This window comes from Apteryx rowi, unplaced genomic scaffold, assembly GCF_003343035.1.
Source record: "Apteryx rowi isolate R43461 unplaced genomic scaffold, aptRow1 scaffold_85, whole genome shotgun sequence".
Classification (NCBI taxonomy): domain Eukaryota; kingdom Metazoa; phylum Chordata; class Aves; order Apterygiformes; family Apterygidae; genus Apteryx; species Apteryx rowi.
In genome coordinates, this window is record NW_020451149.1 from 2471397 (window position 1) to 2484983 (window position 13587).

Sequence of the window (13587 nt, forward strand, 5' to 3'; positions counted from 1 at the left end):
AGGTACACCAACGGTGGCTGCTCACCTTTAAGTTGCTTTCGGAATTTGGCCAAGTCATTTGTCCATTTGAGCACTTCAGGGTTGGCTGCTTTATCACTGTGGGAAGGCTGCAAGGAAAGAACAGTCATGATGAATCTGTGCTAAACCAGCAAAGACCCACTGAAACACACGCCTGTCACAAAGATGTGCAGTAGAATTTGGACCCAGGAGAGAGCAAAGGCATTGCCTTCTGACTGCTACCTGCACAACTATTACCAACTCACTGCAGACCTTGCTTTGATTGCCCTGCCTGTCACAAGACTGTCTCTTAGAGGCACTTTGACATTGATTTGTTTTTGGAAAACACTAAACTTCTGAAGACAAAATTCAAATATTATGTTGTAGCAGGGGCTCAGAGGCCCAGATTCACACTGAAGTCCTTGGTCTACTCTTTCTTACCAGGTAGGCATCCCCAAAATAAGGGAAATCTTGAACAAACAGTTTGAGGAGAGTTAAGATGTATGTATTCATATGAAGTTTGTCTACCATCCAAAGACACTGAAACAATCCAAATGCTAAGGCTACAGAGAGCTCTGCACATCTCATTCAGCCTTTCTTGACTGCAGGCAAGATCCTTTCAGTACTATCCTTTGTGGTTTAGATCACCAGCAAACATGCACAGATATGAAGCTTTAGTTCCTTAAAAAGCTTTCTGTGCATCAGAAGGGCATGTCAGGAATAATTAGAGTACAGTACACTGCTGCTGCTCAGCAGCACTTGACTATGGTTCCTCATACAGGAGCAAAGGCTCCTGCTATCTTCTCTTCCTTTGCAATGCACCGGTGTCCTGGGATTACTGTCAAGGAGGCTTATGCAAATGAGACCTGCAGTTGTGCTTCACAGCAGCCAAACTTCCAATAAAACAAATATATATATATTATAAACAAATAAATGAGAAGTTTAGCATAGCTGTTCCCACGCAGTGAGTTATTGGCTCTTAGAACACTATCTAAAGTGGTGAACAAAATTTTAGGAGTTCATTAGGCCACTTCTCATGCTGCACTAACAGCACGCAATACTTGGGAAGGGAATTTGCTTAGGAGGGATGCAGGTTTTTCATTTGTTGGACAGCAACCTTTTTATTTWTTTATTTTTTTAAACTTTCCAGCTCTGTATATATGTTTGATAGAGTTCCCTGATGTCCTTTCCCTTTGYTGCTAATGCACACTTCTCCACACCAATGCTTAACTCCTAGAGACTCACTCTGTATTTCCTCTCCTCTTCAAATTTGTCCTCAAACTTCCTGATCTTTTTCTTCAGTCCCTGAATCCTCCGAGTCAACTGTGCAGGGGTCAGGTCCTCTCTGTCATCTTCATAAGATCCCAAGGAAGAACTCCGCCTCCTAGCAAGAGCAGAGATTGCAGTAAGAGCTTATGCAGTACCTCTTCATGCACAGAAGGCCAGTTACACTTTGGGTAAATAAAGGCAAATCTCATTCAAGTGAGAAAGCTATGTTGCTACTCTGTAAYGACAGATAGCACAACAGGATGCTACAACAGTCTCTTTTGGTGACAGAAACTCCCTAGATATTAATTCACAAACCCAGAAACCATCAGAGTTACCAACAACTTTTATAAAAACTCTAAGTTCCCTGTTGGTAGGAACAGGATCCCAATACAACTCACCTCATGAATGAATGGGAATTGGGAGGGGAAGGAGGCACTTCTGTATCATCCAGGTACTGTTGGCTCTGTCCATAGGCATAGAAGCGAGGGGACAGCATAGGATCACTGTCCTCATCCAGAAGCTGGCGAATTAAACGGCCGGCCTGCGGAGAAAGGCGAGCCTCATCTGAATCTAAGCTGTCCCGCTGCCATGAGGAAAGAGCAGGAATGGGCTCTGGAAACAGTAAGACAAAAGCTGTTTGTATCACTTTTGTTTCACATATACTACATACTCAAGGCAACTTTTATGTAGACATAACATCCTTGATTCTTTGTTGTCAGGCAATCTCTGGGTCATTATTCACATCTGCCCAGGGTGCAAAGCAGTACAAAACACTGCCACAGAGGGTGCTTTGCACAAGCATAAACAACAACCTAGGTGCAACAGAGAACTGTGCCCAAAATCTGGCCAGTAATTACCACGGACTGATACCAAGCAATATYATCACCAGCCAGCACCTTTGTGGAAAAGGTTATGCTGGATAAAACAGAATTATTGACATATGGCAGCATAAAGGAGGCAACTCTGGTCTGTAGGAGGAATTTGTTCAATTTTCAGGATGAGCAAATGCTGTAAATGAGTAACAAAGCAATTGTACTCCTGCAGTCCTCAGACTCCTGCACTCCAACACGACTCAGCTGCCAGCCAGTACAAATTCAAAGACTGGCAGTAAGCATGCATTTTTCTAGTCTGTAGGGAAAGGGGGTCTCACATTACTACCTGTTCCACAGAGTACCTAGCCTGTAAAATGACAACAGTGATGTTACCGTATTACCATGTTACCATATTACCAGTGATGGTAATATGGTCTCAGTTTTCCTCTTTTCTTTCTCACAAGCAAACCTAGACCACACTAGAAGCTGTACAGCTGCTTAGTAGCATGGTAGAGAAGTGAAGAAATAGTCAATTGTCTGGGTGATCTAACCAGCTGGAAGTATAAACAACCCTGTATATGGAGATGGTGGGGTGGGAGAGAAAGGAAAACCCGATTTAGCATTGCTGATTGGCATACAGGAGCCCACAGAAAGCAATYGCCTCAGTCTTGTGATCACTCCCTCTGGATGTCATAAGGGGTCTAATGTTCTGTGTTCAGATAGTTTACTAAGCTGATTTGCATGCTCCTACTTAGCACCATAGGATTAGACAGTTTAAGAGCCAGGCTTTCAACTTATAAATCTAACAAACAGTTCTAGAGTCAAATAACAAAACAAAAACACTAGAGAAAGCTCACAGATAAGTCACAGAGCTATAGACTCATTATTTCCTGTGCCTAGTGGGACTAATCTTACTCCATGAAGAACCTGGGCTTTATAAGTTATCAGTATTTGAACAAAGAGCAGTATTTCTTTTGGCTTGGGACAAGGTTAACATTTCCATAGCTCACAATGGATCACATGAGGATTCCCTTACAGAATCGCCAGGCTGTTCAGTATTCTCCTACCTCCAACTCGGGCAGTACAGGATCATCCACAATTCAGCAATGACAGGCTTGGAGGTATTCTGCATGCATCCTTGCATCAACTGTTACTTTCCTCCTCTTCCCTTCTTCCTCAGCACATGAATATAAATTGCACGCCTCTGCTTAGAGACTGATGCTACATGCAAACTGGTGAGTTATTCTGAAAGGGATGGTTGGAGGTTTCTGCATAAGAGCCTCTCTCAGGTGTTGTGATAAGGGAAAGGCATACGCTGCACATACAAGCCTAGCTCACAGAAGTTACTTTGATGAGGTATGCAAACCCCAGATGTATGTACGCTATATTACCATGGACTGGAAAGCTTATTTAGCCTACGCTTTGCTGTTAATTTCTGGAATGTGAAGTTTTTCTAAGCTGCCTTCACCTTGACAGTTCTTAATACCTGAAATATTTTGCTCAAGGAATCCAGTAAYAAGCAAGGTAAAATGAAGGGCAAACCTTTGAGTCAAATTGTGACACTTCAGTGCAACACCCTTCCCTCAATCTTAGATCGACAATAATTTCAGGAAGGTCTTTACAGGATTGCTTGAAGCAAAATAGAAGGCTGATAATGCAACAGGAACTGACTTGATACCTCACTCTTGCTGGTCAAATGAAAGTGATGCATGTGACTCTTCCAGACATCTCTCATTTCCAGTTTGTGGAAACTCCCACCTCCATACAGAAACTGATCTTGGAAATTGTTAGATCACACCCCCATGGAATAAAATTAGAAGAAATCAGTAGCATATTTAGCAAATTAAGCTTCTATCACATCTGCTAACAAAGCCATTACCAACCCTGCATGATGCATGTGACTTTGTCCCAAGGTGGATTTACATACCAGATAGCATGCAACATTCAGAGTATTGCAAGGCTCAAAAGGACTCTGATCAAATCCCGGCTTAATGCAAGTTAGCAGAGACGGAGGTATGTGTAGCTTCTACTTTGTTGTTTTCAAAATACTGCCAAAAAATAAAAACTCATGTTCCAAAGGAGGGGTCAAAAGGGGAAGGAAATATGTCCTAAAAGGAAAAATCAAATTTGAGACTCGGACAGAAGAAATGGCTGCTGTAGAAAATCAGTTGTTTTTAACCCTCACCCATGAAAGGCCTGACTCTATGGGTAAATCACTTCCCTTGACAGTTGTAGGTATTTAGAAGAAAAATCTCACCTGAACACAAAATTGCTCTCCCCTCTGCCCCCAAAGCAACAGAGCAAATAATAAAGGAACATATTCRGATCAGAGTTATGGATCATATCTACATCATATGATAAACTGGATCAGAGCTATCATCTCCAAGTGCCTTGTTTCTCATACTGGGTATGTGCCAGATGCTTCAGCTGGAAGCACTGGAACTGCTGGATTGCACATACAGTAAYTGACTAAAGGTAAATTTCTTCCTAATCTGTCATTGCATGATCAATCAAATCTTGCCTAATGCAATCTTTAATACCTTTCATCATTTATTTACTTTAGAGATATCAAAGTGTTAAGCTCTTTTCGAAGGCTGCTAAATTCCTGGACTTTATGTTTCAAGTTTGAAATATCTGCTATTAGTTTTGGTGTTGCCACCCTTTCCGCTATTTGAAGAATATGAAACTCGGTGAAGAATATAAAAGCTTTATCTTTTCTATGCCACTGACTTGACAGAGCAGAGTTATCCTTACTCATCTTCTGTCTTGAACAGAACTCCCTTGCTGAGAGAAAACTTTCAGTTTCTCTAGCCATATCTACATTCTTTCTATTTACTATATATTTTTTCATTTTTCCATAATGAAAACTTTGCATGAAAAAAATTATTTGGCAGTAACTAACTGCCATGGCTGTACCAGTGTAGAGAAAGGATGAAAGAATCTTCCATTTTTCAGTCAGACTCTCAATCCAATGCTTTCAAGTACTCATTCTCTAAGTTGGCACAGAAGTGAAATACACCACTATTGAGCTTGCAGTCTTTCAGAAGTGCTGCCTTACCTTTCAAAATSCCACAGGTAGCTAATCTGCCACCAAAGCTGCCAGCCACTGGCAGGCGTTCTGCAATACTCTGAAGGCATACATATGTTTGTTACAATACAACCTCTCTGCCAAACAGCCGTACGGGTGACTTGAGACGTCAAGAAACCAATTTTAAGCAAGAATGAAGAAAGCCAAATCATAGCAAATTCTGCAGGGGTTATTACTGGTCAGCGCCAAGCCATCTTGCTCTCCTTTATAACTGACTTTTTTTTTTTTTTTTTTACACTGTTATTGTTTGTTTGTCACACAGTTGCTGGGGGTGGCTGCAGGCAAGAACTTCACACAAGCTGGGATGCCTGTACACACCTTCCCGCAGAGGTGTGGCCGGCAAGGTACCATCAGGGTCTCCTGGTCTCCTCTCTGCAGCCACCATAACTGACGTATGCTGCTAACACTGCTTTTAAGCACATCAGTCTGGCAAACAAAGGAGGCCAAAGTCTTAGCTGCTGCAAACTGATGTAGGTCTAGAGGGATTAACAAGTCTAAACTAATTACAACACCTGAGGTCCTAGTATTAAATCCCATTTGAAAGACCCCAGAAAAAGAAAGACCTCTTGTAATGAAGGGAGTAAAAGAATTGAAAACCCTAAAACATTCACTAGCTCACTAATGCCCTATCCTTCACAAATCTTACACAGAATTGTTAAAAATATCCTTAAATAGTACCCTCACTATTCTTCCTTAGCATATCAGTATACCAAAAAGGACAGCTCAAATAAAGCTCTACCACTCTTTTTCAGCTAGTTGGATGAAACATCATTCATTTAACTAACAAGCCAACTTAATATTTTGTTAATAATGTAACATCATAATAAAAAATTAGAAAACACATATTTGTTAAAATATGGATAATATAAAAGGACATTAGTTAACAGAATTAATTTCTGCACATAGTAAAAAAAAATGCTATGTKTTTTATCACCTTTTGGTTTCTCATGTTAAAGACAGTCTGTTATACACAAATAGAGATATATCTAAGTCTGAAGCGTCAAAAAAAATTCTAACACCCATTTTCTCTGTTGCTATACTCTTTGTTTCTTCTCATGGGAAAGTATCGATTAAGTTAGTCTCAAAACTATTTGTAAATGAGCTTCACCCTCAAAGTCTTAGCACTGCAATACCTGGACTGTCAACACTGAAGAGAATGTTTATTCATTTAAAACTTCTGTTTTCATTCTATTTTTTAGAACTTTAAAAACATGCAAAAAAAAGTCTGATTTTTTTTTAAGTGTTTGTTACTGCAAACTCTGCTTGAATGTCATCTATGGATTTTTTTWAAAAAAATTGGAGTAATAAGGCAAAGTAGGCAGCAATCACATGCATCACATCAATTAACTGAACACATCAATTTACTGAACTGTCTATTCCAATCACTTGCAGGGCTATTCACTTTCATGAAGAGCTACATACTTCTAGTGCTTTTCAGAATTTCCTTGAGGGCAGGATAGCAAWTTTGGGGCTTGAATTAGTAACATTTCATAAGAATTCTATACAATAGCATCRGACTATGAAAGAACACTGTGTCCTCTTCACTCATGGCATATGATTCAAAAATAATCCGCAACTAGATTAAAAATCTTTGCTATGGAAGTAGCTCTGAAAACACTGCTTTACAAGCAGTCACAGCCTGCGCTGACTGATTGGCTTTGCAGGCAGCGGTCAGACAGCCCAGTTCACTCTCCATTTGCCAGTGAAAGAGGGAAGCTGCAGGGTCAAGGTGACTGCTCACGAAATGCCGCTGGCACAGGCTTCGCTTTTGCATTTATTATGGAGACAGCTCAGTTCACACCCAGCTTGAGAACAAAAACTGTTTGATTTGCATCCACTGAATGCACACAAGTAAAACACTTCTTTCAAATCCCAGGAAATACACCCAGGTTAAGTGTTTGGTCCTTGAATTTGGCCAAGATACTACTTACACCGTATGTACTACATCATTAGCCATGTGATAATGACACCCCTCTATACAGCCCTACACACAGCACATGCAAAGCTGCTGCAGAAGGTCAGTGTAACGGGTGGGCCAGGCAGCCTGACTGGCTGCTATTAGCTCAGCCCGAGCATGTGGCAGAGTGTGAGCCTACTGCTTTGAGGAAGCGGAAGCAATTTCTGTGTCCAAGCTCTCCCTGCATGGCTTTAGGCCAGGGGAACACATCCTGCAGAAGTACAGTCAATCTCTCTTCTTCAAATCTGTGTACAGATTTGATCACATGGTAAAATTAAAAAAAAATCAGGTAAAATCAGTATCATTTCCAGCAGAGAAAGTAACATAACATAAAAGGCAGGGGGTCCTGAAGTTGAGAACATTTCTTCCCCACCCCTGCCCACGCCAGCTTATCTGATAACAGTTACCACACTCCTGTGTCCTGAAGAAGAGGGTTTTAAGGCAACTCTGGTCTAAACATGGAGAGTTTGCTTGGGTGATGAATCAAAGCTAGTCAATGGGTGGAGTTATCCTGTATGATTGTTTTTTGTGCCCATTCTCCAAAGCCCTTTCTTAACATTTGACTGGAGGCAGTAACAGCTACAGCTGAAGGCAACCCCTCAACCTGTAACTGTTTTCACAAGCCACTAGTAAAAGGCCCCAGCAGACGCCCTTTGCCCTCCCTGGTTGCTAGATGTCTGCGTGTCCTGCAGTACGATACAGAGGACTCCTCCAGAAGTCAGCTCAGCTGTGTTTGGAGGAATGGGCAATTTCCTGAGGAATGGACCATTCAGATTTTCTGGAACAAAGCAATGAATAACTCTCTGTTACTGCATTTGGAGGCACAGTCTTCCTCCTCCTCACTGGGGAGGTGACCAGAGTGGCAGCATGGAGCCCAAAAAGATGTGTGAAGGTTTCAGCGACATAGGCTGGCATGGGAAGGGAGGACGCCCCAGCTGCTGGAGTCAGGGATGGGCAGTAAATCCTTGCCTTGCACAGCTAATCTCACTGACAGATTCTGCCTTTAGCTGTGGAAGAGATCCGACAGCTGAGGTTAGCATCTTCCCCTTTTTGGCTGCTGCCAGCTTGATTTCACATCCACAGCTAGGAAAGATTCAGTCTCTCATTGCCAAGACAGAAACCACCATTTTGCTGCACTTCTAACTGTACCAACAAAATGGTGATTCTGGAAGGCAAGTATTTTAGAAGACAACATCTCTCTCATCCCAGACAGCTGCTCCTTTTGCAACTGCCCACCTCTTCCTCTTGTCAAGTACATTTTAACAGAATGGAAGAAGGAAGAATCTGAAAAAAGCGCTCTTCAGAAACAATCACGCGTGCTTATAGGCCTGTTTCATATTTACAGTGCAAAAACCTAGAATCCAAACACAAGAGGGGACCAGGGGTTTGTACCAGAGGTGCTGCTGATTTCATATGATGGGACAGCTTTTGGCAGACAGACAAGGGGCTGTATTCTCCCTTCAGGTGTTCATATGACTCCCACTAGTAATACTGGTAGTGACAGGCATGCACGAGGAAGAAAAAAAAGAATCATTATTTCAAAAGGTTCCTGTGACAGCTGAAGCCACACATCACCTCTGAGAACACAGACATGCTCGCCCTGGCTTGAGACCCTTTGGGGCAGTACTAATTAGCATCTCGGCAAACACATAAGCAAGCCAAGGCCTCTTGGGAGCCCTTCCACAGAGCTTTGATCACCATGCTACATGCATGGTGATATCATCATCCCAGGGATCCCCATCTAACAAGGAAGGGCAGAATCCTCTTCTGTCCATGGTGACTAGTTGCCCAGCCGAATCAAAGGCAGCTACAGCTGCTGGTTTTCTTTACTCATGCTCAAGATGTTGTAACTGCTCCCCTCCAGAGGGAAAGGCAAAATATACCAGGTCACGTACACTGTGGAACCAAGAGCAGAGAACTTGACTTCTCAGTGTGCCTCACAGATTCGTTTTTTAGAGCAATAAATTAAGGTAACAATATTTCTGCTCTCTTGCTTTGTTTATTACACATAACACTTTTATCTTCCTGTTCTTTTCCCTGTTGAAGCCTCTCCTTCACTCCTGAATCACAACCTAATGAAAGAATCCTTGCCTGTACACAGGAGAGAGACATACTTAGTAACTGGAAAAGGGTCTGACCCTAGAGATGCAGGATACCTTCAATCCCGCTCAATTTCAAAGGAAACTGAGGTTCATGACGCTCACAGATTTCCCCACAGATTTCCGATTCGTGATATCTTCCAAAAATTAAGACTTTTTTTCATATTGATTTTGCCTCCAAAGACTTCAAAGGATAAAGGGTGAAGTAATAAATGACTAATTGCACAGCGCTCATCGTCGCAGAGCTGCAACCTGAAAAGGTCAGTGTCTGCATCTCCAGAAACCTCTAACTGGTTAAGTAAGTCAGCGCAAAGAGCCAACCAAACATACACTCTGGAAAAGAGAGCTAAGAAGCAGTATTAAAATAATTCAAACCACAAGCAATTTAACATTGTGTTTTGAGCTGTGAACAGTTTTTTTCCACAGCATATATTAAAAAGGAAAAGTCCACAATAGCCATCAAAAGACAGAATATTTAGATAGCCTTTTTCCAGCTATGCTTTTCAGATCTGTAGAGAGTTTCAAGGGGAGCTGAAGCAAAGGGAGAAAGAAGGAAGTTGCTTTTAGCTTGCAAAATATTCAGTGAAGTACAGGGCAATCTAACTTCTTAATACCTGAGTAACCAACCACCAAGAAATAAGTTATCCTGAAGCACACAGGGACTAACAGCACTAGAAGCACATGAAAATAACTTCCAGAATAAGACCATCTCTTTTCTTTCTCTAAATGACAATTGGAATTGGTACCAGTCCAGTATTTCACTTCCAGTTTCTCCAAACTTTCAGTTCCATATTCAGGCCAAAATAGCTTTCCTGTTGTTTTTGGCAAAGGAACATGAACACATAAAGATATATCCAGCCCACTCAGGTTTCCCTCTCTCTGTTTTCACTCATACCAACAGCCATCACACAATCCTACCTTCCCAGTTGTTGTCATCACACAGCGCTGTCAAATCCAGCTGAGGCACTTCTGACACAAAGCTGTTTTCCTGTTCATCAGCATCTTGATTTCTTTGCAACTTGTTTTCAGGAATGCTTGGATGCTCTTGAATCTTCATACTTGAAGTCTGCTGTATTCCCAGACACCCACAAAGATAAGAGAGAAAGAGAAAGAAAAAAAAAATGTTTCAGGAGGAAGAAGGGGGAAAAAAATCCTGCAGTCACAGCAGCAGTAAGCTCAAGCCTTCAGCTAAAAAAATCCAAATAAACAGACCCTGATGTTTCCAGCTTCAAATCCAAATTCCCTGCTCAGTGACCCCTACATGCTAATTGGTCACTCACACTGGTAAAAACATCTGTCCATCCGCTTTTCTTGAACTTTTCCTTGTTTAGAAAGCCACAGCAAGTTCCCGAGACTGTGTGCCCTGTGTGCCCTGCATGCAGCCAAAAAAGCCTCCAGTTATCAATTGGGATGAAAAGGGAGGGAGGAAGGCAGGGAGAAAGGGAGAGAAAGGGAGGGTGCGTACAGTTCCCACAGGAGTGCAACTCTTYGGAAGACGAACAACAAAAACGCTGCTGCTGTTATAAGGCTGTAGCAATATGGTGTCTTCTAAAAAGCAGGCGCTGGAGTTCCTGAGGTAGCAGCCGTAGACAGCAAGCTGTGCAGGCTACGTACATGAATGCTCTCATGCAGGCTGTGCTGGCTCAGATCAATTAGTGCCAGCTAAGCTGTGCTGGCTGCACATTCCCCGATTTCCTGTGGTTGTTTTCTAGCTGGGCGTGGGGAGAGCAGAACTATTTATGGAGGAGCTCTGGGTATTAAAGCAGTGTTGCGCAAATCCAAACAGCAGTGAGGTTTGGCATCTCAGCTGGAAGCAGTGTGGACTCTGGGAAAAAGCCAAAAAATGCACACAAACAGCCAATGACTTGGGGGTGGGGGGGAAACCCGGCAGAATGCTGTCAAGTAAGTGATCCATAATTTAGTGCTACCTAGAATCCAGTGCTGTTTGTCTCACCACTATTCACCCCTGCACATACCACATGCTGTGTGCATTTACGCAGAAATCGCTGGCATTCTCACAATCCAGATACATAGTGTGTGTGTGCATGTGTGCCTATAATAGTCCTTTCTGACCCCACAAATACTTTTGTCAATATAAAATGAACTAACTCTGATGGTTCACAGAGGGCGGTAGAGAAAAGGAAGTGTAAAGCATGTACATAAACATACAATGTGATATGTATAAACCCAATAAACACAAAGCCATCTAAATAGACAGCATTACATTATCACATAAAGTATTTGATTTCTATAAGAACAGCCTAGGCAAAGCTCTCTGAAATACAGTCTAGCAGGTAAACAACATGCAGCTTCTTCCCCCCCATAGGTATTTTGATAATCCAGGCTGTAGCAATATCTGCTTATGCTGCTGTGTGAAGGAAGTGGCTCTGAAGAAAATAATCAGTACATTTGGACATATATTTGGTGAATTCAGAAGCCTGACCAAACTATACTAAATCAATACCCTTGGTACACATGACTAAGGCACATTTCGTTTTTTATCTCCCTTACAAAAGCTAAYGATACAACTTTTTTTCTAAACTGCGATAAACAAGGAAGCTTCACGTAGAGGGGAAAAAAGCCTACTCATAACATACCTCATAAAAATTAATGTTATTAGCTGGATTCTACTCCATCAAAAACCTGGATGCTGACCAACTTGGTATTAGTAAAGAGTGTTTTGCTCTGTATTTTAGAAAAGGTTTGTATTTCCTTTTCATTTCAACAAATCAACTTTTAAAAACTTTAACAAAAGGAAATACTACATGACAGTTTGCTGAGCACTAATAACTCCTACAGCTTGACACTGAATCTGACTACAAACCTAAGTGTGTTACCATGAGAGCTGTTGGAATAAAAATGATAATTCAGCACTCAATATCTTTTAAGCTGCTTCTAGGTTGGAAGTACGTAAATATTTCTTTAAGGTTTAGTAGAACATTTTTCCATTCCTGCCAGGATCTTGATACCCAGTGTACACTATAAACAAAAAAACTGGTCAGCAGGCAGAAACAGGCAGTCTTATATACGTGTAAAGAACAAACTGTAACAGTTTATAAACTGCATTTAAATTGCAGCACAGTGCTTTAAGACTGAAAAAAAAATCAGGCAATGAGTTTCAAAATTATGTTATCAAAAAGAGCACCGAAGGAGTGTGAAAAGAGGTACGTACCTAGATTTTAACAATTTCAAAGGTAGCAACCTGCAAATACCATGTCTTGTCACCATCACTGGTCTTACTACAGAGTTAAATGTTTTCCTACAAGGACTGTACAGTCCCCTCACTTACCAAGACTCTTAAAACATATCTGCATCAGATATAAATCCACATTCCAGATGGGCAAACATTTCCATTACAGATATATTTTACAGATAATATCAGTCTTTTTTATTTCTGAAGTTACTTCAGTTGTTGGAAATATTTAAAATCTGTTTAAAAACAGGCCTGTGCTCTGCCTGCAGCCAATTACTCTCCATTCTTTGATTACCGATGTAGTCTCTAATACAATGAATAAATCATTAGGCATTCTGAAAAATAATGGTGGTACAAACCCAAGAGACATAAGAAGGCAGATGTTTAACCTTGTTTCCACCAGCACTCCAAACCCATATTTTCACAGATAATTCAGTATTCTCATGACTTATTTTCCCATTTGATTTCCTGATGCCACCAGTTGCCAACCTCCAGATCAAAATCAAGTAAGAGAGAACTGCTGTGCTTTAGGTACAGATGTGCTATTGTTTCTTACAAACCAAAGGGGCAGCAAGTTGATGATCTCATTAGTTGGCAGTCATACTGCATTGCTGATATTACATAAATGACCACAAAAAATCTTAAAATTAGGCTCTTGAGTTATGCTTTTTAGAAACTGCTTTTGCAGCCATGGTTTGTGGGTATCAATAACTACAGATCGAAATAACTTGAGGGTAAGTCAGCTGCCCTCATTATCGCTGCTCCAAGGGAGATTCAGCAAGAGGAGTAGCTCAAACAGCTAGAAATAAATGGAAACACGAAGACCTTTGAATTATGATCAGAAAACTGTATTCTGTTCAATTAAATGTGGATCCAAATAAATTCTTTTTAAAAGGCTTACTTCTCCTACATCTGATAATCCACTATAACCACAAGCAGGAAGTGTCCTTAAGCACCTCTTGATAATACAATCAGACGCAAGAACCCAGTCATTCTGCTGCTTTACTCCCGAGTCATGCCAACCCCCTTCTATACCTGCTGTGAATTGGTGTGAATCTTAAAAATCAAGTAGTCTGCTGCATTAACAAAGAAAAAGAACAACCTTCAAGAAACCTTCTGAAATGAAATGTAACTCAATTTAACTCTCAACAGTTTATATTTTTGTCTGCAGA

At 41.2% G+C, this 13587-nt stretch overlaps 1 protein-coding gene across 13 annotated transcripts in view; it reads right to left on the reverse strand.

The window, feature by feature from the left end:
* The window catches only part of FAM13A (family with sequence similarity 13 member A), a 139498-nt gene that overhangs the window by 20549 nt on the left and 105362 nt on the right, over positions 1-13587 (reverse strand). For 11 of the 13 annotated variants that reach the window (XM_026090142.1, XM_026090147.1, XM_026090141.1 and 8 more), the window contains 4 exons: positions 10141-10291; positions 1665-1878; positions 1243-1381; positions 26-107 (listed from right to left, as the gene is read on the reverse strand). In XM_026090142.1, coding sequence (XP_025945927.1) covers positions 26-107; positions 1243-1381; positions 1665-1878; positions 10141-10291 — 586 coding nt within the window. The remainder of the gene's footprint in view (positions 1-25; positions 108-1242; positions 1382-1664; positions 1879-10140; positions 10292-13587) is intronic. The other 2 variants (XM_026090149.1, XM_026090145.1) reach the window with 1 other exon arrangement.